At 39.1% G+C, this 17,480-nt stretch overlaps 1 protein-coding gene across 5 annotated transcripts in view; it reads right to left on the bottom strand.

Annotated features, from left to right (window-relative positions):
- reln (reelin) overlaps positions 1 to 17,480 on the bottom strand; it is a 258,716-nt gene that overhangs the window by 146,393 nt on the left and 94,843 nt on the right. For all 5 annotated transcript variants that reach the window (XM_031897689.1, XM_012958659.3, XM_012958660.3 and 2 more), the window contains 1 exon segment: positions 8,117 to 8,187. In XM_031897689.1, the coding sequence (XP_031753549.1) occupies positions 8,117 to 8,187 (71 nt within the window).

Below are 17,480 nucleotides of genomic sequence, written 5' to 3'. Positions count from 1 at the left end.
TACGGAGGGATTCAGGGATAGAGTTCCAGAGGTAAGGAGCAGCGAGATAGAAAGGTTTAAGACGAGAGAGCGCAGTGGGTGTGGATGGTGTAAAGAGACGGAGGCTCTGAGAGGAGCGGAGGAGACGACCAGGAACATGTAAGGAGACCAGTGAAGAAATGTAGTGAGGAGCAGAGGAGTGAAGGGCTTTGAATGTCAGCAGAAGGATTTTGTAAGCTATCCTTTGCTTGACAGGCAGCCATGCTAGTGAGCTTAATTGAGGCTGAGCAGGATCCCTCTTAGGAGAGAGCAGGAGGATCCTGGCAGCAGAGTTTAAGATTGATTGCAGGGGAGAGAGGTGGGAGTCTGGGAGGCCGGTTAGTAGGAGATTGCAGTAATCTAAGCGGGAAAGGATAAGGGCATAGATTAGTGTTTTAGCTGTTGCTTGTGAAAGAAAGGGGCGTATCTTGGCAATATTGCGGAGGAAAAAGCGGCAGGTTTTGGCAGTGTTATTAATATGGTTAGAGAAGGAGAGAGACTGGTCAAAGATAACCCCAAGGCAGCGTGCAGAATTTACAGGGTTGATGGTCATGCCATCAATAGTAATGGAGGAGGAGGGCCAGGTTTGGGCGGGAAGACCATGAGCTCTGTTTTAGCTAGGTTAAGTTTGAGCTGGCGTCGGTTCATCCAGGAGGAGATAGCCAGGAGGCAGTTACCAATCTGGGTTTGGACATCAGCAGTTAGTGCAGGGGTGTCTGGATATATCTGGATGTCATCTGCATTTAGGTGGTATTTAAGACCAAAAGAAGAAATAAGGTCTCCTAGAGAGAGAGTGTACAGGGAGAACAGCAGGGGACCAAGCACAGAGCCCTGAGGCACCCCCACACTAAGCGGAACCGGGCTAGAGGATTTGTTAGTAAGAGCGACAGAGAAGGAGCGGTTAGATCCCGGATACCCAGAGAATAGAGAATTTGCATAAGGACAGAATGGTCGACAGTATCAAAAGCAGAGGAAAGGTCTAGGAGAATGAGGACCGAGTAGCGTCCTTTGGCCTTGGCAGTCTGGAGATCATTTGCCACTCTACATAAGGCCGTCTCAGTGGAGTGCGCAGGCCGAAAACCAGACTGCATAGGGTCCAGCAGATTATGGGTGCAGAGGAAGTTAGTTACACGAGAAAAGACAAGACGTTCCAGGAGTTTAGAGGCTAGGGGCAGGAGAGAGACGGGACGGTAGTTAGAAAGGCAGGATGGGTCCAGTGTAGCCTTTTTAAGAATGGGTTTGACACATGCTTGTTTGAAGAGAGAGGGAAAAGTACCAGAAGCCAGAGAGGAATTGAATATGTGGGTAAGAGCTGGAGTAAGGGCAAGGGCACACTGTTTTAGTAGGGATGAGGGCATAGGATCCAGCGAGCAGGTAGTAGGCGGAGAGGATCGGAGAAGCTGAGAAACTTCAGACTCTGTTACGAGACAGAACCTGTCTCTTTGAACCTGTTTGTCTTTGAGGTCCTTTTAGGTCATATCAGAGGCAAAGCTTGTGTGCTGCAAAAATTTGGCATATAACTGGTTAAGACTGAACACAAAATAAATTAAAAAAAAATCAATGGGGACTCTGGATGGTAATGAAGAAAGACTGTCCAACTTGGGAATGTTTATAATGGAAAAGACAAATTTATGGGGGATATTATATAAATATATAGGGGGACCATACAATAAACTCTCTGATACTTTATATTGCAGCAGTTCTTCTAGAAAACACAAGGGCATCCACTATTATTAGAAGAAAGGATGGATCACCTTAATATATGAAACAAGGGTTTTTAAAGTGAAAGCTGTGAAGTTGTGGGATTCTCTCTTTGAAGCAGTTGTACTGGCAGACACATTAGCTATATCTATATATATAGACTCAGGAAGGAATTGACTAGCAGTTGGGCAGGTTTCATTTAGACAAAGAGGTTGAACTTGATGGACGTGTGTCTTTTTTCAACAGGAAATACTGTGACAGAAATACAGTATAGGAATACCTTTTCCAAGCTACTTTTTAGTTCCCTGGAATGTTGTTAACATACCAAAATATATCTCACTGCTGCAGAATAATAGGAATAAAAACATTGGTAAAAGTTTATGTGAAAATCCCTCACTGCAAGTGTAAAGAAACAGATTTCCATAATTCTTCTCAAGCTCCTTTTTGTCATTGATAATCACTGATTACCCATTTCCATGTATGTTTTAAAGGACATGTAAACCCCACACACAAAAATGTAATCAGTGAACAGCCTCTGTGAAATCTTTTAACACCTGCCACTCTGGTTGTCCAGAGGTTAATAGTAAGGCTGCAACATCCACTTAATCACTTAGATTTCCTTCTCCTCCTGTAACCCACTCGGCCCCCTCCCTCAGGAACTTGCTTTGGCTGTTGGCTTGTGGGCATGCTCAGTTGTTCTAAGCTCAGATTACTAAACACACTCCCAAGTCTAGCAGCCAATGAAGACATGGCATTGCTGCTTCCCATAGAAACTCAGCTCCTAACCCCATCTCCTCAGCTTAGCTTAACCATTACAGTGCTCAAACAAAGTAGAACTTTTATAAAAGACAGTTCTGCCTGTGTGAGCCTTGACCCTTGATGAAATTTATGCTGAATAAGGGTCTGTGTGTGTGTGTATGCTCTTTGCTGATTTAAATGTAACTGATGAGGTGTCAGAAAAAAATGGCTGCTGGGTGAAAGCTGGTTTTTGCTTTAGGAAAATGTGATGGTGCTGGCTAACGGAGGGGATATATGCAGTACAAATGATGCCATTTGGGTGGGGGAGATGTGCCCAACTGATATACATTGTAGGCAAATGTAGGCTTTACATGTCCTTTAAGCTAACATGGAGATTGTTTTAATTCTCCCTATGAGAATGTTATGAGTAATAGCTTGCCATCTACAATAACCCATACAGGTTCTTACCTGTATGGGTTATCATAGATGGCAAGCCATTACTCATAACTTAGGGAGAATTAAAACAATCCAACTCAACCTCATCTGCAGGCTCAGTCCAACCCACTTATGCACAGAACCAGTACCTTCCATTAATGAAACATTCTTATGTCTAACTCCAAGAAATTCACTTTATAATTATAAAGCTTGCTATAAGCATTCTCAGATCTTGTGCTTTCTCCTAACATAAAACACTCCCACTCCCTCTTATCCTTCTAAGCCGTAAAAATAGTGACAGTTGACACTCTGGAGTTCCAGGTCTAGCTGATTTCAGATAATCATAATTTGGCCTAGTGATCAAAAGGCAGAACAATCGTTTTGTGTAATATTGAAATTGACAAAAATTGGACACAGTATTTAAGTATTACTACATACACTAAAATAAATTAAGCATGCTGATGTTAGAACATAAACATATAACATTTTTAAATAGGAAAACCTGCCCCTCTAGAAACCATGCTTGAACAAAGTAGATAAAAATAAAACGTTATGAGGTTGGCTTCCAAAAAATTCACACATATCCTAGGTGCTAAGACACAAATAGTTACAGGCTAAAAAATGATTTAAACTGATTTGTATTAATTTAAAGCAAAATGTATTTTCAAGTTTTATTTTATTGTTGTAAAACCTTCTGTATAATAAGATACACATTCTTTTGTGTTACACTTCTGAAGATCTAAATCTGGAGTTGGTGTAAGGGTGCTAAATATGTTTAAGATTTAAAGACCTTCATTATTGCTGTGGAAGGTCATATCTGTACTTTATTAAAGTACAGTGCTGAATCTAATAACAAAATTATTCCTGGGGAGATGAAAATCTAGGTTCACACTGAAGCTCATTAAATTTGAGCTTTATAATCTTAGTATAATTTGAAATATTTTGCTAGAACCCTTTATACATCTAAGTTACAAATGAGAAAAAGAGAGACCTAAGGCAGAATACCCAAACACGTTAGAATAAACTGACATTTCTATAGAGGCCTATTTAAATGTATATCGTCCTTTGTTTAAACACATAATTGCAAACAGTTTCCTTCATACATAATTTATATAATTAATATATATGCAGATCAATTTAAAATTTATCTGAGCCACTTCTAGTAAAAATGATAAGAAACAGCACCAGTCATTCAATCAATGTTATATAAGATGGCATATAAGATTGAAAAGTGTTCTTTAGGGCAAAAAAAATATAAGTTGTGTGGTAAACTTATTAGTACATTAGTACATTAAGAGGGTATATTTATCATGCTGTGTAAAATGTGGAATAAAACATTACTGGTGATGTTAATCATAGCAGCCAATCAGATGCTTTGCTTTGGTTTTCTAACTGTTGAAATCTAAATGCTGATTGGTTGCCCTGGGCAACATCATCTTGCGAAGCATCATGTAATGCTTCACTCCAACACAGCATGATAAATCAACCCCTTAGTTTTGTGCAATAACCTATGATGCCTCACTCAGCTAGTATTGCCACCATTCACAAAGGTACTTGCACCTATACAGGCCTGTAATAACTTTTAAAATTAAGGAAATCCTGGTATTGCTTACAGTAAATGAGGCCATTGCCAGTCTGAAAATACAAATTCTGGGAAAAAATGCTGCACAGTTGGTAAAAATTGAGTCCAAAAATTGCAGCTTGCACAATAAACCACTTAAGTAAATGAGGATTATTGTGTATTTCTTTTATCTTTCAAAAAACCAAATACTGGTTAAAAAAAAATGGAAAATTTCCTTTAAAGTGCCATCTGACAAGGTTCTCAAAAATGGCATGGCAGGGACTAATAAATATGCACAATGTTGGCAGGGACTGATAAATATACCCTATGTTGGTCTAATTTACCAACACAGGTGCTAAACTGCACAAGTGCTGCTTCTAATACCAGCCAATTAGGAACTTGTCAGTACTAAAACGCAGATTATGAAAGCAAAGGTCTGATTGGTTCCTTAAAGAAACCGTGCTTGGGCATTAAATTTAAATGTAATGGCTCATGACAGACGAGGAGATTAGTCACCTGCAATAAATCTTTTCTAATGCGGGCAACTAATCTCCTCCAAATGCCTTCCCACCGATAATGTAAAACACTGTTGGGAAAACATATGCATTCATTCGGCTTTCCTAATTCAACCAAAGTTGCCTTGAAAGGAAATTTGAGCAGAATTGTGAAACTAAATTCCTGATAAATTTGACCATTGGTAGCAAGTAATGCCTAGATAACTCAGTGTTGAATATAATTAGTAGCAGGATATAGGAATAAAGATAATTATGATTTAAATTACACAATTGAACTTTCAAAATGTCCAACTCTCCTTCACTTGTTTCACTACAATATAAGATATAAAAACTTCATATAGAAGTCTACAAGGTCATAAGACAAGGTTTCTGATCCATATCTGCCCAATAACAATTAACAAGACAAGTTTAGTGCAAGTTTTCCAATACATTTATAAATAGCTGTTTTACAGAGTTACAACCAGATCACTCTCCAGTTTATCTACATTCACAGTTTAGCGAAATTAAACAGCACAAGTCCAGATAAAACAGCAGATTTTTCAACAGAATTTTTGAACCAGAATAAACTGATCCAGCTTACCAACTGAACCAATCAACCTGTAAATACTTATACAAAATTGATATATTTATAATTTTCTAAGCCTTGAGGCAAACAAACCCTGGCCTGGTATTTTGAATTCTAATAATATATACTAATATTCTGTAGGGGATCAGAGATCCCATTCCCCTTGCTTTGGCTACATTCCTTTCAGGTCAGCCAGCTCCTGTGCCAGTGACATCTTCAAGCCTGGTTACAGGCAGAAGAACGATCCAATTGGCTGAGAAGGGGAAGAAAAGCCTGAGGCTTGCTGTGAGCCCCAGAGGACATCTAGGAAAAGAGGTGGACCCAAGGAGAACCTGTCTTTGGCACCTAATCTACAGGGTGGGACAGCAGAGGCTATAAAGCAGCACCTGCAGCAATTCCCAGCCAGCAAGAGAAAAATTGTTCAGATTCATTCTTTAGAAATTAACCATTGCATTACTAAATTGCTTAAAATTACTTTGCAATTAATCTGCAATCACACTAGCAGTCTGCCAGTGTAGTCAAAACTGGCCCCATTGGATGACTGCCTACCTGTAAGTACCCAGCTGCAGTATATAAAGCATACCGTGGCTTGCAAAAGTATTCGGCCCCCTTGAACTTTTCCACATTTTGTCACATTACAGCCATAAACATGAATCAATTTTATTGGAATTCCACGTGAAAGACCAATACAAAGTGGTGTACACGTGTGAAGTGGAACGAAAATCATACATGATTCCAAACATTTTTTACAAATAAATAACTGCAAAGTGGGGTGTGCGTAATTATTCAGCCCCCTGAGTCAATACTTTGTAGAAGCACCTTTTGCTGCAATTACAGCTGCCAGTCTTTTAGGGTATGTCTCTACCAGCTTTGCACATCTAGAGACTGAAATCCTTGCCCATTTTTCTTTGCAAAACAGCTCCAGCTCAGTCAGATGGACAGCGTTTGTGAACAGCAGTTTTCAGATCTTGCCACAGATTCTCGATTGGATTTAGATCTGGACTTTGACTGGGCCATTCTAACACATGGATATGTTTTGTTTTAAACCATTCCATTGTTGCCCTGGCTTTATGTTTAGGGTCGTTGTCCTGCTGGAAGGGGAACCTCCGCCCCAGTCTCAAGTCTTTTGCAGACTCCAAGAGGTTTTCTTCCAAGATTGACCTGTATTTGGCTCCATCCATCTTCCCATCAACTCTGACCAGCTTCCCTGTCCCTGCTGAAAAGAAGCACCCCCAGAGCATGATGCTGCCACCACCATATTTGACAGTGGGGATTGTGTGTTCAGAGTGATGTGCAGTGTTAGTTTTCCGCCACACATAGCGTTTTGCATTTTGGCCAAAAAGTTCCATTTTGGTCTCATCTGACCAGAGCACCTTCTTCCACATGTTTGCTGTGTCCCCCACATGGCTTGTGGCAAACTGCAAACGGGACTTCTTATGGTTTTCTGTTAACAATGGCTTTCTTCTTGCCACTCTTCCATAAAGGCCAACTTTGTGCAGTGCACGACTAATAGTTGTCCTATGGACAGATTCACCCACATGAGCTGTAGATCTCTGCAGCTCGTCCAGAGTCACCATGGGCCTCTTGGCTGCATTTCTGATCAGCGCTCTTCTTGTTCGGCCTGTGAGTTTAGGTGGACAGCCTTGTCTTGGTAGGTTTACAGTTGTGCCATACTCCTTCCATTTCTGAATGATCGCTTGAACAGTGCTCCGTGGGATGTTCAAGGCTTTGGAAATCTTTTTGTAGCCTAAGCCTGCTTTAAATTTCTCAATTACTTTATCCCTGACCTGTCTGGTGTGTTCTTTGGACTTCATGGTGTTGTTGCTCCCAATATTCTCTTAGACAACCTCTGACGCCGTCACAGAGCAGCTGTATTTGTACTGACATGAGATTACACACAGGTGCACTCTATTTAGTCATTAGCACTCATCAGGCAATGTCTATGGGCAACTGACTGCACTCAGACCAAAGGGGGCTGAATAATTACGCACACCCCACTTTGTAGTTATTTATTTGTAAAAAATGTTTGGAATCATGTATGATTTTCGTTCCACTTCTCACGTGTACACCACTTTGTATTGGTCTTTCACGTGGAATTCCAATAAAATTGATTCATGTTTATGGCTGTAATGTGACAAAATGTGGAAAAGTTCAAGGGGGCCGAATACTTTTGCAAGCCACTGTATCTCCTGGCTGCTGCTCTTGCTTAAACCAGTATTTCTCTTTACCTGATCTCAATTCTGATTAATTCATTACTTCTTATAAAATCCACTATATCTGTGTGCACATAATCGTGTTGGCAAACTCTAAAGCATAATATTTAATTTTTGCATTAATTTGCTATAGGAATCTAATAAAAAGAGGTAAATATTCACCTTCCTGTTAAGTCCCTTGGACCCTCATTAGTAAAGATGAAAGGTAACAGATAAGATGGCTAAGAGGACAACTGCCTTAAGCACACATAAAATGCTGAGATGCTGTCTTTTCTCATCAGTATATAAATCTCATGCAAATGCTATTAAAATGTGACAAGCACTGTAAAAAGACGACATACTGTAAATAATCACAAGCAACGTGTTTTACCTCCTTGCTCGCACAATTGCTGTGCCAGGGCATCCTTGAAAATAACTTGTCCCCTATGTGTTGCTGTGGCCCTGTAAAGAAAAAGACTCATATGAACACTTTAAAGGAGACATTTTATATAACGTTCATATTCAGTTATAATATTCATCCTTCCTCAAAATGTGAAATGATGCAGAAAGAAAGATGTTTTGAAAGCATTTTACCTCCTAAAACTGTCATTATTTGAGAGCTGCATACACAGCCTTTCTAATCAGAAGCCAGAGCAAAATTAAAGATGGGAGTGTCACTTCAGTCTCCCACAGGAAGTGGTCACAGCACTGACTGACAGGCTTTACTCAGCAGTAGCAGGGAAAACCCCTCCCAGTTCCCTCCTTCTGTGTCTCTCTGCTTGTGCTGCTGCCGGGGGTGGGGGGTGAGAGAAGCGAGCAGAACAGGAACAGACTGCCTGTGACATCGCAAAGCCCCGCCCACCCTATGCATATTCCCTGCACTGTAGCTGAGGCTCTGTTACAGAAGTCTATTGGGGCAGGTGGCCCCAGCCATATACTGAAGAGTCCACATCGGAAGCTGGCAAAAGGTCTGGGTAGAGCACAGTTTTCAAGCAGTTATGGAATGTTTGAACCCAAAGGTATTAAAATAAATGCACTTACTTCTATTTTACATTATTTTACATGGTTTAGTGCATTGTAAAAATGTATGGTATATGTCCCCTTTAATAGAAAACAGTTTATTTTTGCAATCTGTATAAATCGCAATTAGCACTGGATGACTGGATGTTGTTTTAATTCATAGGAAAATCTGTAAAGTGTAGCAAATAGTACTGTTAAAACATTTTTGTTCAAACACATTTAAAACTTCTTAAAGACTTGCTTTATTATATTTTATATTAAAGCAGGATATTTTATGTTATGCCCCCACTTTATCCAATGCACACCAGTTAAACTAATCCAAACCCCAATCTGACAGCTTTTACCCATTTCCAGGTTGGCCCAGTTCATTTTTAACACAGTTAAAACAGTTCTTTGTACCATAATTTTGTATTTATTGTATATATCTCTTTCACCAATGACAAACAAGGCACACATTTTGTGAATCTTGCCTCCTATGTGTGAATGTAGTAGAAGTTTTATGTATGCAAATAAAATAGATTAATGTCAAAAGGGAATCTACAGCTTGCATAATGTATGTTTTCGACATAAAAAAGGCAACAGTATATATATATATATCTATATATATATAGATATATATATATATAACAACAAGAAAAGGCAGCACTCAAAAGTTTTTTTTCAAAAAGTGCAAAAAGGTATATTCAGTTCATAATAAAAAAAACGTCTTACATGTAGCCTGCATTTCTGTAGTAATTCAGCGACATTTCAGGCAACCCTGCGCCCTTTATCAAGCTCCAACAAACAATAGTAGTGCAGGTGCAATTCTCCAATTAAGTAGTCAAATACAGGAAGTGACACGATAGGTGATACCTTGGCAATAGTTAGAAACAATCCATTATACCCACCCACACTCCCTGCATGTGTAACCCTTTGTGCAAACAATTGGAACATAATATATACATTCATAAAAAAAGATATAAATCATAGTCTTTGTTTAACCCTTTTGGTGCCAAAGACTGCATAGATTACATATTTAGAGATACAAGTATGGTGCCCCCATAATTGGACTTTATGACCCGTGCCTGGGTGTATAAATTCCTTGCCTCTCATCACACTATGGCATTGCGTGCAGCCTGAACATTGATACATCCCTGGGGTTCTCAGACCCAGGTGTGTATCAGTGCGTCTCTCCAATCTTTGGGCTTTTACCCTCGAGGATGTAACCATATTAACTAACGTTTTACCTTTACGATAAGATAAGAGTGGTGGTGATTTAAAATCCATAATTTGGGGATAAGCCCTTTGCAAAATGTGCCAATGGCGTCGCAAAATGGTCCCCAAATATTTGCTGCAGGAACTAAACTGCGTGACACATATAATACGGACATCTTTTTGTTGTTTTTTATTAGTTCTACCCACCTTCTTTATAGCCTGTTGCAAAACATGTTGTGGATAACCCCTTTCTCTGAATTTATAACACATCACTCCTTGTTGTCTTACTTTCTCCTGTTCATCACTTACAATCCTGTCTACTCTACTGGGTATTGATCTTTAAGTATGTATTGTGTTATTACTCCGATAATGTAAAATTTGATTGCGATCTGTGGGTTTGGTGTATACTGATGTGTCAATACCACCTGCCTGATTCCTATAGATTGGGACATCCAGAAACTGTATCTGCTGGCGATCAAAAGGATGTATCTTTTGCAAGTTACCGCGATAAGGAATCCACCCCACCATACCATAAGATATCGTCAATATATCTCCACCAGGCCACACAGTGGCCTGCAAGTCCACATCGCAATAAATGTGTAGTTCTTCCAACATTGCCATAAAGGCATTGACATACAATGGGGCAACATTTGAACGCATCGCGGTTCCACGGAACTGTAAATAGAATTGGTCTCTAAAGGTAAAGTAATTACATCATAAAATTATCTCCAACATCTGTACAAAAAAAAGAAAGTTGCTGTTCAGTATAATTAGCCCTATTGTTCAATAACCAGCAAGCCTGGATGCCCTCCTTGTGCAGTATTGAGGTATACAAACTGGCCACATCAAAAGTAGCCAGTAGTACATCCCCTTCAATCACCTTATCCAAAGACCTCAATCTCTCCAGAAAATTACCTATGAGGGAACCTCCTGTATTAATGGGCCTAAGATCTTATCTAGCATGATAGCCATAGGGTTAAAAATAGAATCAACTTATGAAATAATTGGCCGACCCAGGGGGCACACCGGGTCTTTGTGAATTTTGGGTAAAGTAACTTTTTAAGTGGTTCTGTAATTACACCCTGACTAACTATTCTGTCTAAAAGACTACCAATATTTCTCTGAATAGATACAACAGGGTCACATGTCAATTTCTCATATACCTCTCGATCGGCTAATTGTGTTTCAATCTCTAAATATGTAATCTATGCGTTGAAGTCACGCATATCTCAACATAAATCCTCCATTAATCTGGGAAACATCAAATTACCCATTTCCAAACATTTTTTGGATATGGGCCATAAAGCAGACCAATTGAAATGTATGGTCCTGGAAGGGATTCCTCCCCTAAAATATGGAGGGAATCGGGAACTCAAATTGAAACAGAGAGAAGTTTGGTGGATACATAAACTACAGTCTTTGGCGCCAAAAGGGTTGAACAAAGACTATGATTTAAATCTTTTTTTATGAATGTATATATTATGTTCCAATTGTTTGCACAAAGGGTTACACATGCATGTTTGAGCTTGATAAAGGGCGCAGGGCTTGCCCGAAACGTTGCTGAATTACTACAGAAATGCAGGCTACATGTTTTTATTATTATGAGCTAAATATACCTTTTTGCACTTTTTGAAAAAAACTTTTGAGTGCCGCCTTTTCTTGTTGTTTTTTGTATGTGAAGGAGTAAATGGAATTCTCTTTCTGAGGCAGTGCACCAGTACACTTTACACATCTATCCAGGATGTGACATCCCTGCAGCAGGATCTTGACCAACTGGCAATCTGGGCAGCTAAGTGGCAGATGAGATTTAATGTGGATAAATGTAAGGTCATGCACCTGGGATGTAAAAATATGCAAGCCCCGTATACCCTTAATGGGACTGCACTAGGCAAATCCATAATGGAGAAGGACCTTGGAGTTCTTGTAGATAATAAACTTGGCTGTAGCAAGCAATGCCAGGCAGCAGCTGCAAGGGCAAACAAGGTTTTGAGCTGTATTAAAAGGGGTATAGATTCACGGGAGGAGGGGGTTATTCTTCCCCTTTACAGAGCACTTGTAAGGCCCCATCTAGAATATGCTATTCAGTTTTGGTCTCCAGTGCTCAAACGGGACATTACTGAGTTAGAGAGGGTCCAGAGAAGGGCAACTAAGCTGGTAAAGGGTATGGAAAGTCTCAGTTATGAAGAAAGACTGGCCAAGTTGGGTCTGTTTACATTGGAGAAGAGGCGCTTAAGAGGTGACATGATAACTATGTATAAATATATAAAGGGATCATATAACAACCTTTCTAATGTTTTATTTACCAGTAGGTCCTTCCAACGGACACAAGGGCACCCACTCCGTTTAGAAGAAGGGAGGTTCCATTTAAACATTCGGAAAGGATTTTTCACAGTGAGAGCTGTGAGGTTCTGGAATTCCCTCCCCGAATCAGTCGTGCTGGCTGATACATTATATAACTTTAAGAAGGGGCTGGATGGATTCTTAGCAAGTGAGGGAATACAGGGTTATGGGAGATAGCTCTTAGTACTAGTTGATCCAGGGACTGGTCCGATTGCCATCTTGGAGTCAGGAAGGAATTTTTTCCCCTCTGTGGCAAATTAGAGAGGCTTCAGATGGGGTTTTTTGCCTTCCTCTGGATCAACTAGTAGTTAGGCAGGTTATATATAGGCATTATGGTTGAACTTGATGGACGTATGTCTTTTTTTCAACCCAACTTACTATGTTACTATGTTATTTTTGGAGGCGAGTGCTGCCGTAACTTGTGTATATATATATATATATTTTTTTTTTTATTTTTTTTTCAACAAACGGCATGCAGACAAGTTGCCCTAAAATGAGAAATCATTGCATTTCATATTATCTTTTTTTCTTGTAAGAAATAACGGTTCTAGTCTTCTCTAGTCGAACAAGTAAGTGCTTTCCACAGCACACATTCTTATATTTCCCTTTGGAGACACCAGCCTCAAGGATTTTTTTCCTCAGTACTCAGCTGTCATTATAACTGTGCATTGTACAGCACGTGTTCCTGAGTGCTGTTCCTTTGAGACACTGAACAGTTTCTGATCCCCTTTGTAGCACTGTAGTGTCATTGTTCTGCCCAAATCTAGAGCCCTTGGCTTCAATCTATTTCTCTATTTAACCATTAAGAGTCCAAATCAATGCTTGTTTTATCTGAAGCTCTTAAAGAGAATGAACTTCAGCATCGGAAAACATGAATGTTGTCAGCGAATATGACAAAATTCAGAGCATTTTAAAAATATGCATTGGAACCAGATTTCCTCTTCAATCAATGTATGTGTCTGATGGGCTTATGCTTATCTAGGTACCTCACAATTAATGAGCATTCGTTTCTTCATGTCTATGAAGACCATTCATCTTGAATTGTTTGTGAACAAAAAAATGAGAAGAAGATGCCACTATGTTATGTACATTGTATGTTCTAATTTCTACCCATAACTGTAATTATTTTCTATTTTAAAAACATCTATATTCCAGTTAGTTTGAAAAATAAGTACCCTATTTTGAAAACATCTATTTATCAGTTTGACAAATTTGTATTATTAAACACTTCCTGACACAAAGGTCTAAAACTCATTCTCACCATGTAGTCCTTAAGCACTAGAACTACTAAATGGCTTCCCATTAAAAGGAGAAGGAAAGGTAAAAACTAAGTAAGCTTTATCAGAAAGGTCTATGTAAATACAGCCATAAGCACTTACAGTATTGCTGCACTATCAAAAGAAGAGTCCTTAATCAAAGAAACACGGTATTTCTTGTCTCTTTTTTTGTAAACATGATGTTCTAGTGTCTGACTTCCTCTCTCAGGAACAATCTTAATTCCTGGGGCCGGAGTCTGTGCAGTTCTCTCCTCTGTCCTGCTCCCTCCTCCCACTAGAATGCTAAGGACTCCCTCGCCCCTCCCTTAGTAATGTGTGATCTCAGTTATAATGGCTAGAGGGGCTAGGAAGGAAGCTACTTAAAATGGCAGCTGCTATCTTAAGCAAATGGAGAAAGCTTCTAAAGCCGTTTACTCAGGTATGGTAATGGTTTCTGCAGAATAAATATATTGTTCTAGGTGGCACTAATGTGCCAAATCTATTGGCAGTAAAATGCCAAAATGACTGATAATAATTAATAATTATTAATATTATCCCAGATTTAAAACATGTTTACTTCTCTATAATGCCATTTTATGTTACAGTTTATTATAGGTTACTGAATATGTACTGACAATATCTTTTATTGGATGGTCTGAATTCTTTTGGACCCCCACAATAAGATCCAGCATAAAAACTATTAGTATGACGCAGACATGGACTAAGAAATTTTGCATAAAGTCTTCAATGTTTTTATTTTCTTCTATTTTCTATCCTGTACATCTCAGGTTCACAATTTCAGCTACTTGTTAATATTGCTGACCTAAGTGAGCAATTGGACAAAAGGCAATAGAAGACAATTAGAGTGGAAGTAAAGCAAAAGATCAAACAATAAAAATCTGCCAACATTATTAATACACATTTTTCCTGTAGGGATTCCTTAAATTATAATACTGGAAGGAGGCAGAAGACAAATATATGTTATATGGACAAAAACCAGCAATACCTTTGACTTCATGGCAGTAAAGTTTTTTTATGTAAAATTTAATTGATTCTAAAACTAGAGACTGATTATATGTTTATCAATGTGTGTGTGTGTGTATGAACATTTTTGTTGATACAAGTTTGTTTCTTCCAAAAAAATATTATACACTAACTTTACATTTAAATGTAAGTTTTAAAAAATTGTATAAATGTAAAGTAAAGTTGAAGTGGCAAAGATGGGTGTGCCGCTTGCCACAACAAGCATCCTCTAAGTGCTATAGCTTTAACCCCCACTTACTCTCTCATATTGTTTTGTCATCCACTACACCCAAAGTGCATCTGCATCTGGGGTGTCTATTACCAGTGCACATTAGTTATGATCAGGGTTTAGAGCAGTGATTCCCAACCAGTGGCCCGTAAGCAACATGTTGCTCACCAACCCTTTGGGTGTTGCTCTCACTGCCCCCAAAGCAAGGTCTTATTTTTGAATTTCTGGCTTGGTGGCAAGTTTTAGTTGCATAGAAACAAGATTTACTACCAAACAAGCTGACAGTCTGCATAGAGTTTACAAAATAGCCACAATCACAGCCCTTATATGGCACCTCATGAACTTTTGTGATAATTGTGATGCTCCCCAAGCCTTTTTACATTTGACTGTGGCTCACGAGTATGAAAGGTTGGGGACCCCTGGTTTAGAGGAAGGCTGCTGTACAGGAATATTGGAAACTAAGTAAGGGTTGCATGAGGTGGCTGTGAGCTGCTGGTAGGCAAAAGCTGCATAGCACGCATATGCCAAGACTGATATCAAAGAAGCTCATACTTACAATGGCCTTTACATGCTCCTGAAGGACCAATTAAAGGGAATATTTAGAAACCACTCTATAATTATTTAACAAAACAGAAATATAAAGTTCATATGATCTGCACTTTAAGATACATGGCCATATGAAATGTTTGCAAGGAGAATTTTTCAGTAAAAAAAACCAAAACATTTTAATGTAGGTTTCTAGACCTAATTCTTGGTCCCATTAAAGGAAAACTATACCCCTCGAATGAATACTTAACCAACAGATGTTGGTTTATGTTATGTCAAGTGACCTATTAAAGAATCCTGCCAAACTGGAATATATATATTTTCTATTGATCTACCATTTAGTGATTTAGAGGCTGTGTGCTCCCTCAGAGATCACATGACCTTCTGGTCATAATGCAGCTGTAACAGGAAGACATATGGAAGCAAAATTGCCTGATGTAACCTAGCATGTATGTGTGCACTGTGAATCCTTTGATCCCAGGAGGAGGCCCTTAATTCTTAAAATGGCAATTTTCTATTTAGGATTACCCAGTACCACATACTACTAAAAAAGTATATTTATGAAAACGGTTTATTTAGATGAAGCAGAGTTTTACATGAGCTGGTTTATGCAATATATTTTTATAGAGACCCCAATTGCTTTGGGGTATAGTTGTCCTTTAAGCCATGTAAAAACATTTATGGAAGGGATTCTCTGTAAGAGAATTAAGACGTTTGTAAATATCTGAGATCAGGCATTTTCTTATATTTCTTATATTCAATATATTCTGAGTATATAGAGTACTGATTACAAAAATAACAGTCACTTGATTGATTGAATGCAGAATTTTTTTACACATAACAAACTCTTGTCTTATTTAAAGGAGAAGGAAAAGTAAAAACTAAGTAAGCTTTATCAGAAAGGTCTATGTAAATACAGCCATAAGCACTCACAGAAACACTGCACTAAGTTCTCTGTCAAAAGAAACAGGATTTGTTGTCTCTTTGTTTTCCTCTGTTAGAGAAACGCAGCTTTCTTCTCTTTCCCCTCTCTTGCTCCCCCCTCATTCAAGAATGCTAAGAACTCCCTCCCCCCCCCTTAGGAATGTGGATCTGAGCCAATCAGCAGGAAGCTAACTCATAGGGGCTGATTTACTAACCCACGAATCCGACCCGAATTGGAAAAGTTCCGACTTGAAAACGAATATTTTGCGACTTTTTCGTATGTTTTGCGATTTTTTCGGATTCTGTACGAATTTTTCGGATCCAATACGATTTTTGCGTAAAAACGCGAGTTTTTCGTATCCATTACGAAAGTTGCGTAAAAAGTTGCGCATTTTGCGTAGCGTTAAAACTTACGCGAAAAGTTGCGCATTTTTCGTAGCGTTAAAACTTAACGCTACGAAAAATGCGCAACTTTTCGCGTAAGTTTTAACGCTACGCAAAATGCGCAACTTTTTACGCAACTTTCGTAATGGATAGGAAAACTCGCGTTTTTACGCAAAAATCGTATTGGATCCGAAAAATTCGTAAAGAATCCGAAAAAATCGCAAAACATACGAAAAAATCGCAAAGTACCGATCATTACGAAAAAAACGCAATCGGACTCCATTCGACCCGTTCGTGGGTAAGTAAATCAGCCCCATAGTCTTACAAACTGAGCATGTACACCGGTCTTGGTCTTGGTGCAGGAGCGAGGCATTATGGGAACTTTCTTTACACAGCTCAGCATTTTTTTTTACCTATGAGGCTTCTGATCATCTGAACGGGAGAAATATGGGGAGACTTAAGGGCACTATTAAGAGAACTGAAGGTATGCCTACAGCTTGCGATTAACTCTTTATTAGCCTTTCCTTCTCCTTTAAATGAGAACTAAAGCTTAACTAAAGAAATAGGCTAGACATGTTGTAAATTATGTTTTGTGCTTCTGTACCAGCCCAAGGCCATGCTCAGGTTTGTAGCAAGGTCAGTCGATGTGGGCGGAAGATGAAAGGGAGCGGCCTCGGGGCACCCTATTCTGAAATCCAGGCCTGCCCAAGGCAACTTAAGCCCTTTAGCAGGCTTTGCCTCCAAATATGCTCCAGTAGCTCCCCATCCTCTTTTCTGCTGATTCACTGCACTGTTCTGTGCTGCTGTCAGTTACTGAGCTTAGGGACCCACTCACAATA

This window comes from Xenopus tropicalis, chromosome 3, assembly GCF_000004195.4.
Source record: "Xenopus tropicalis strain Nigerian chromosome 3, UCB_Xtro_10.0, whole genome shotgun sequence".
Taxonomy (NCBI): domain Eukaryota; kingdom Metazoa; phylum Chordata; class Amphibia; order Anura; family Pipidae; genus Xenopus; species Xenopus tropicalis.
Note: the sequence above shows the minus strand (reverse complement) of the source record. Positions and strands in the feature narration are given on the sequence as shown.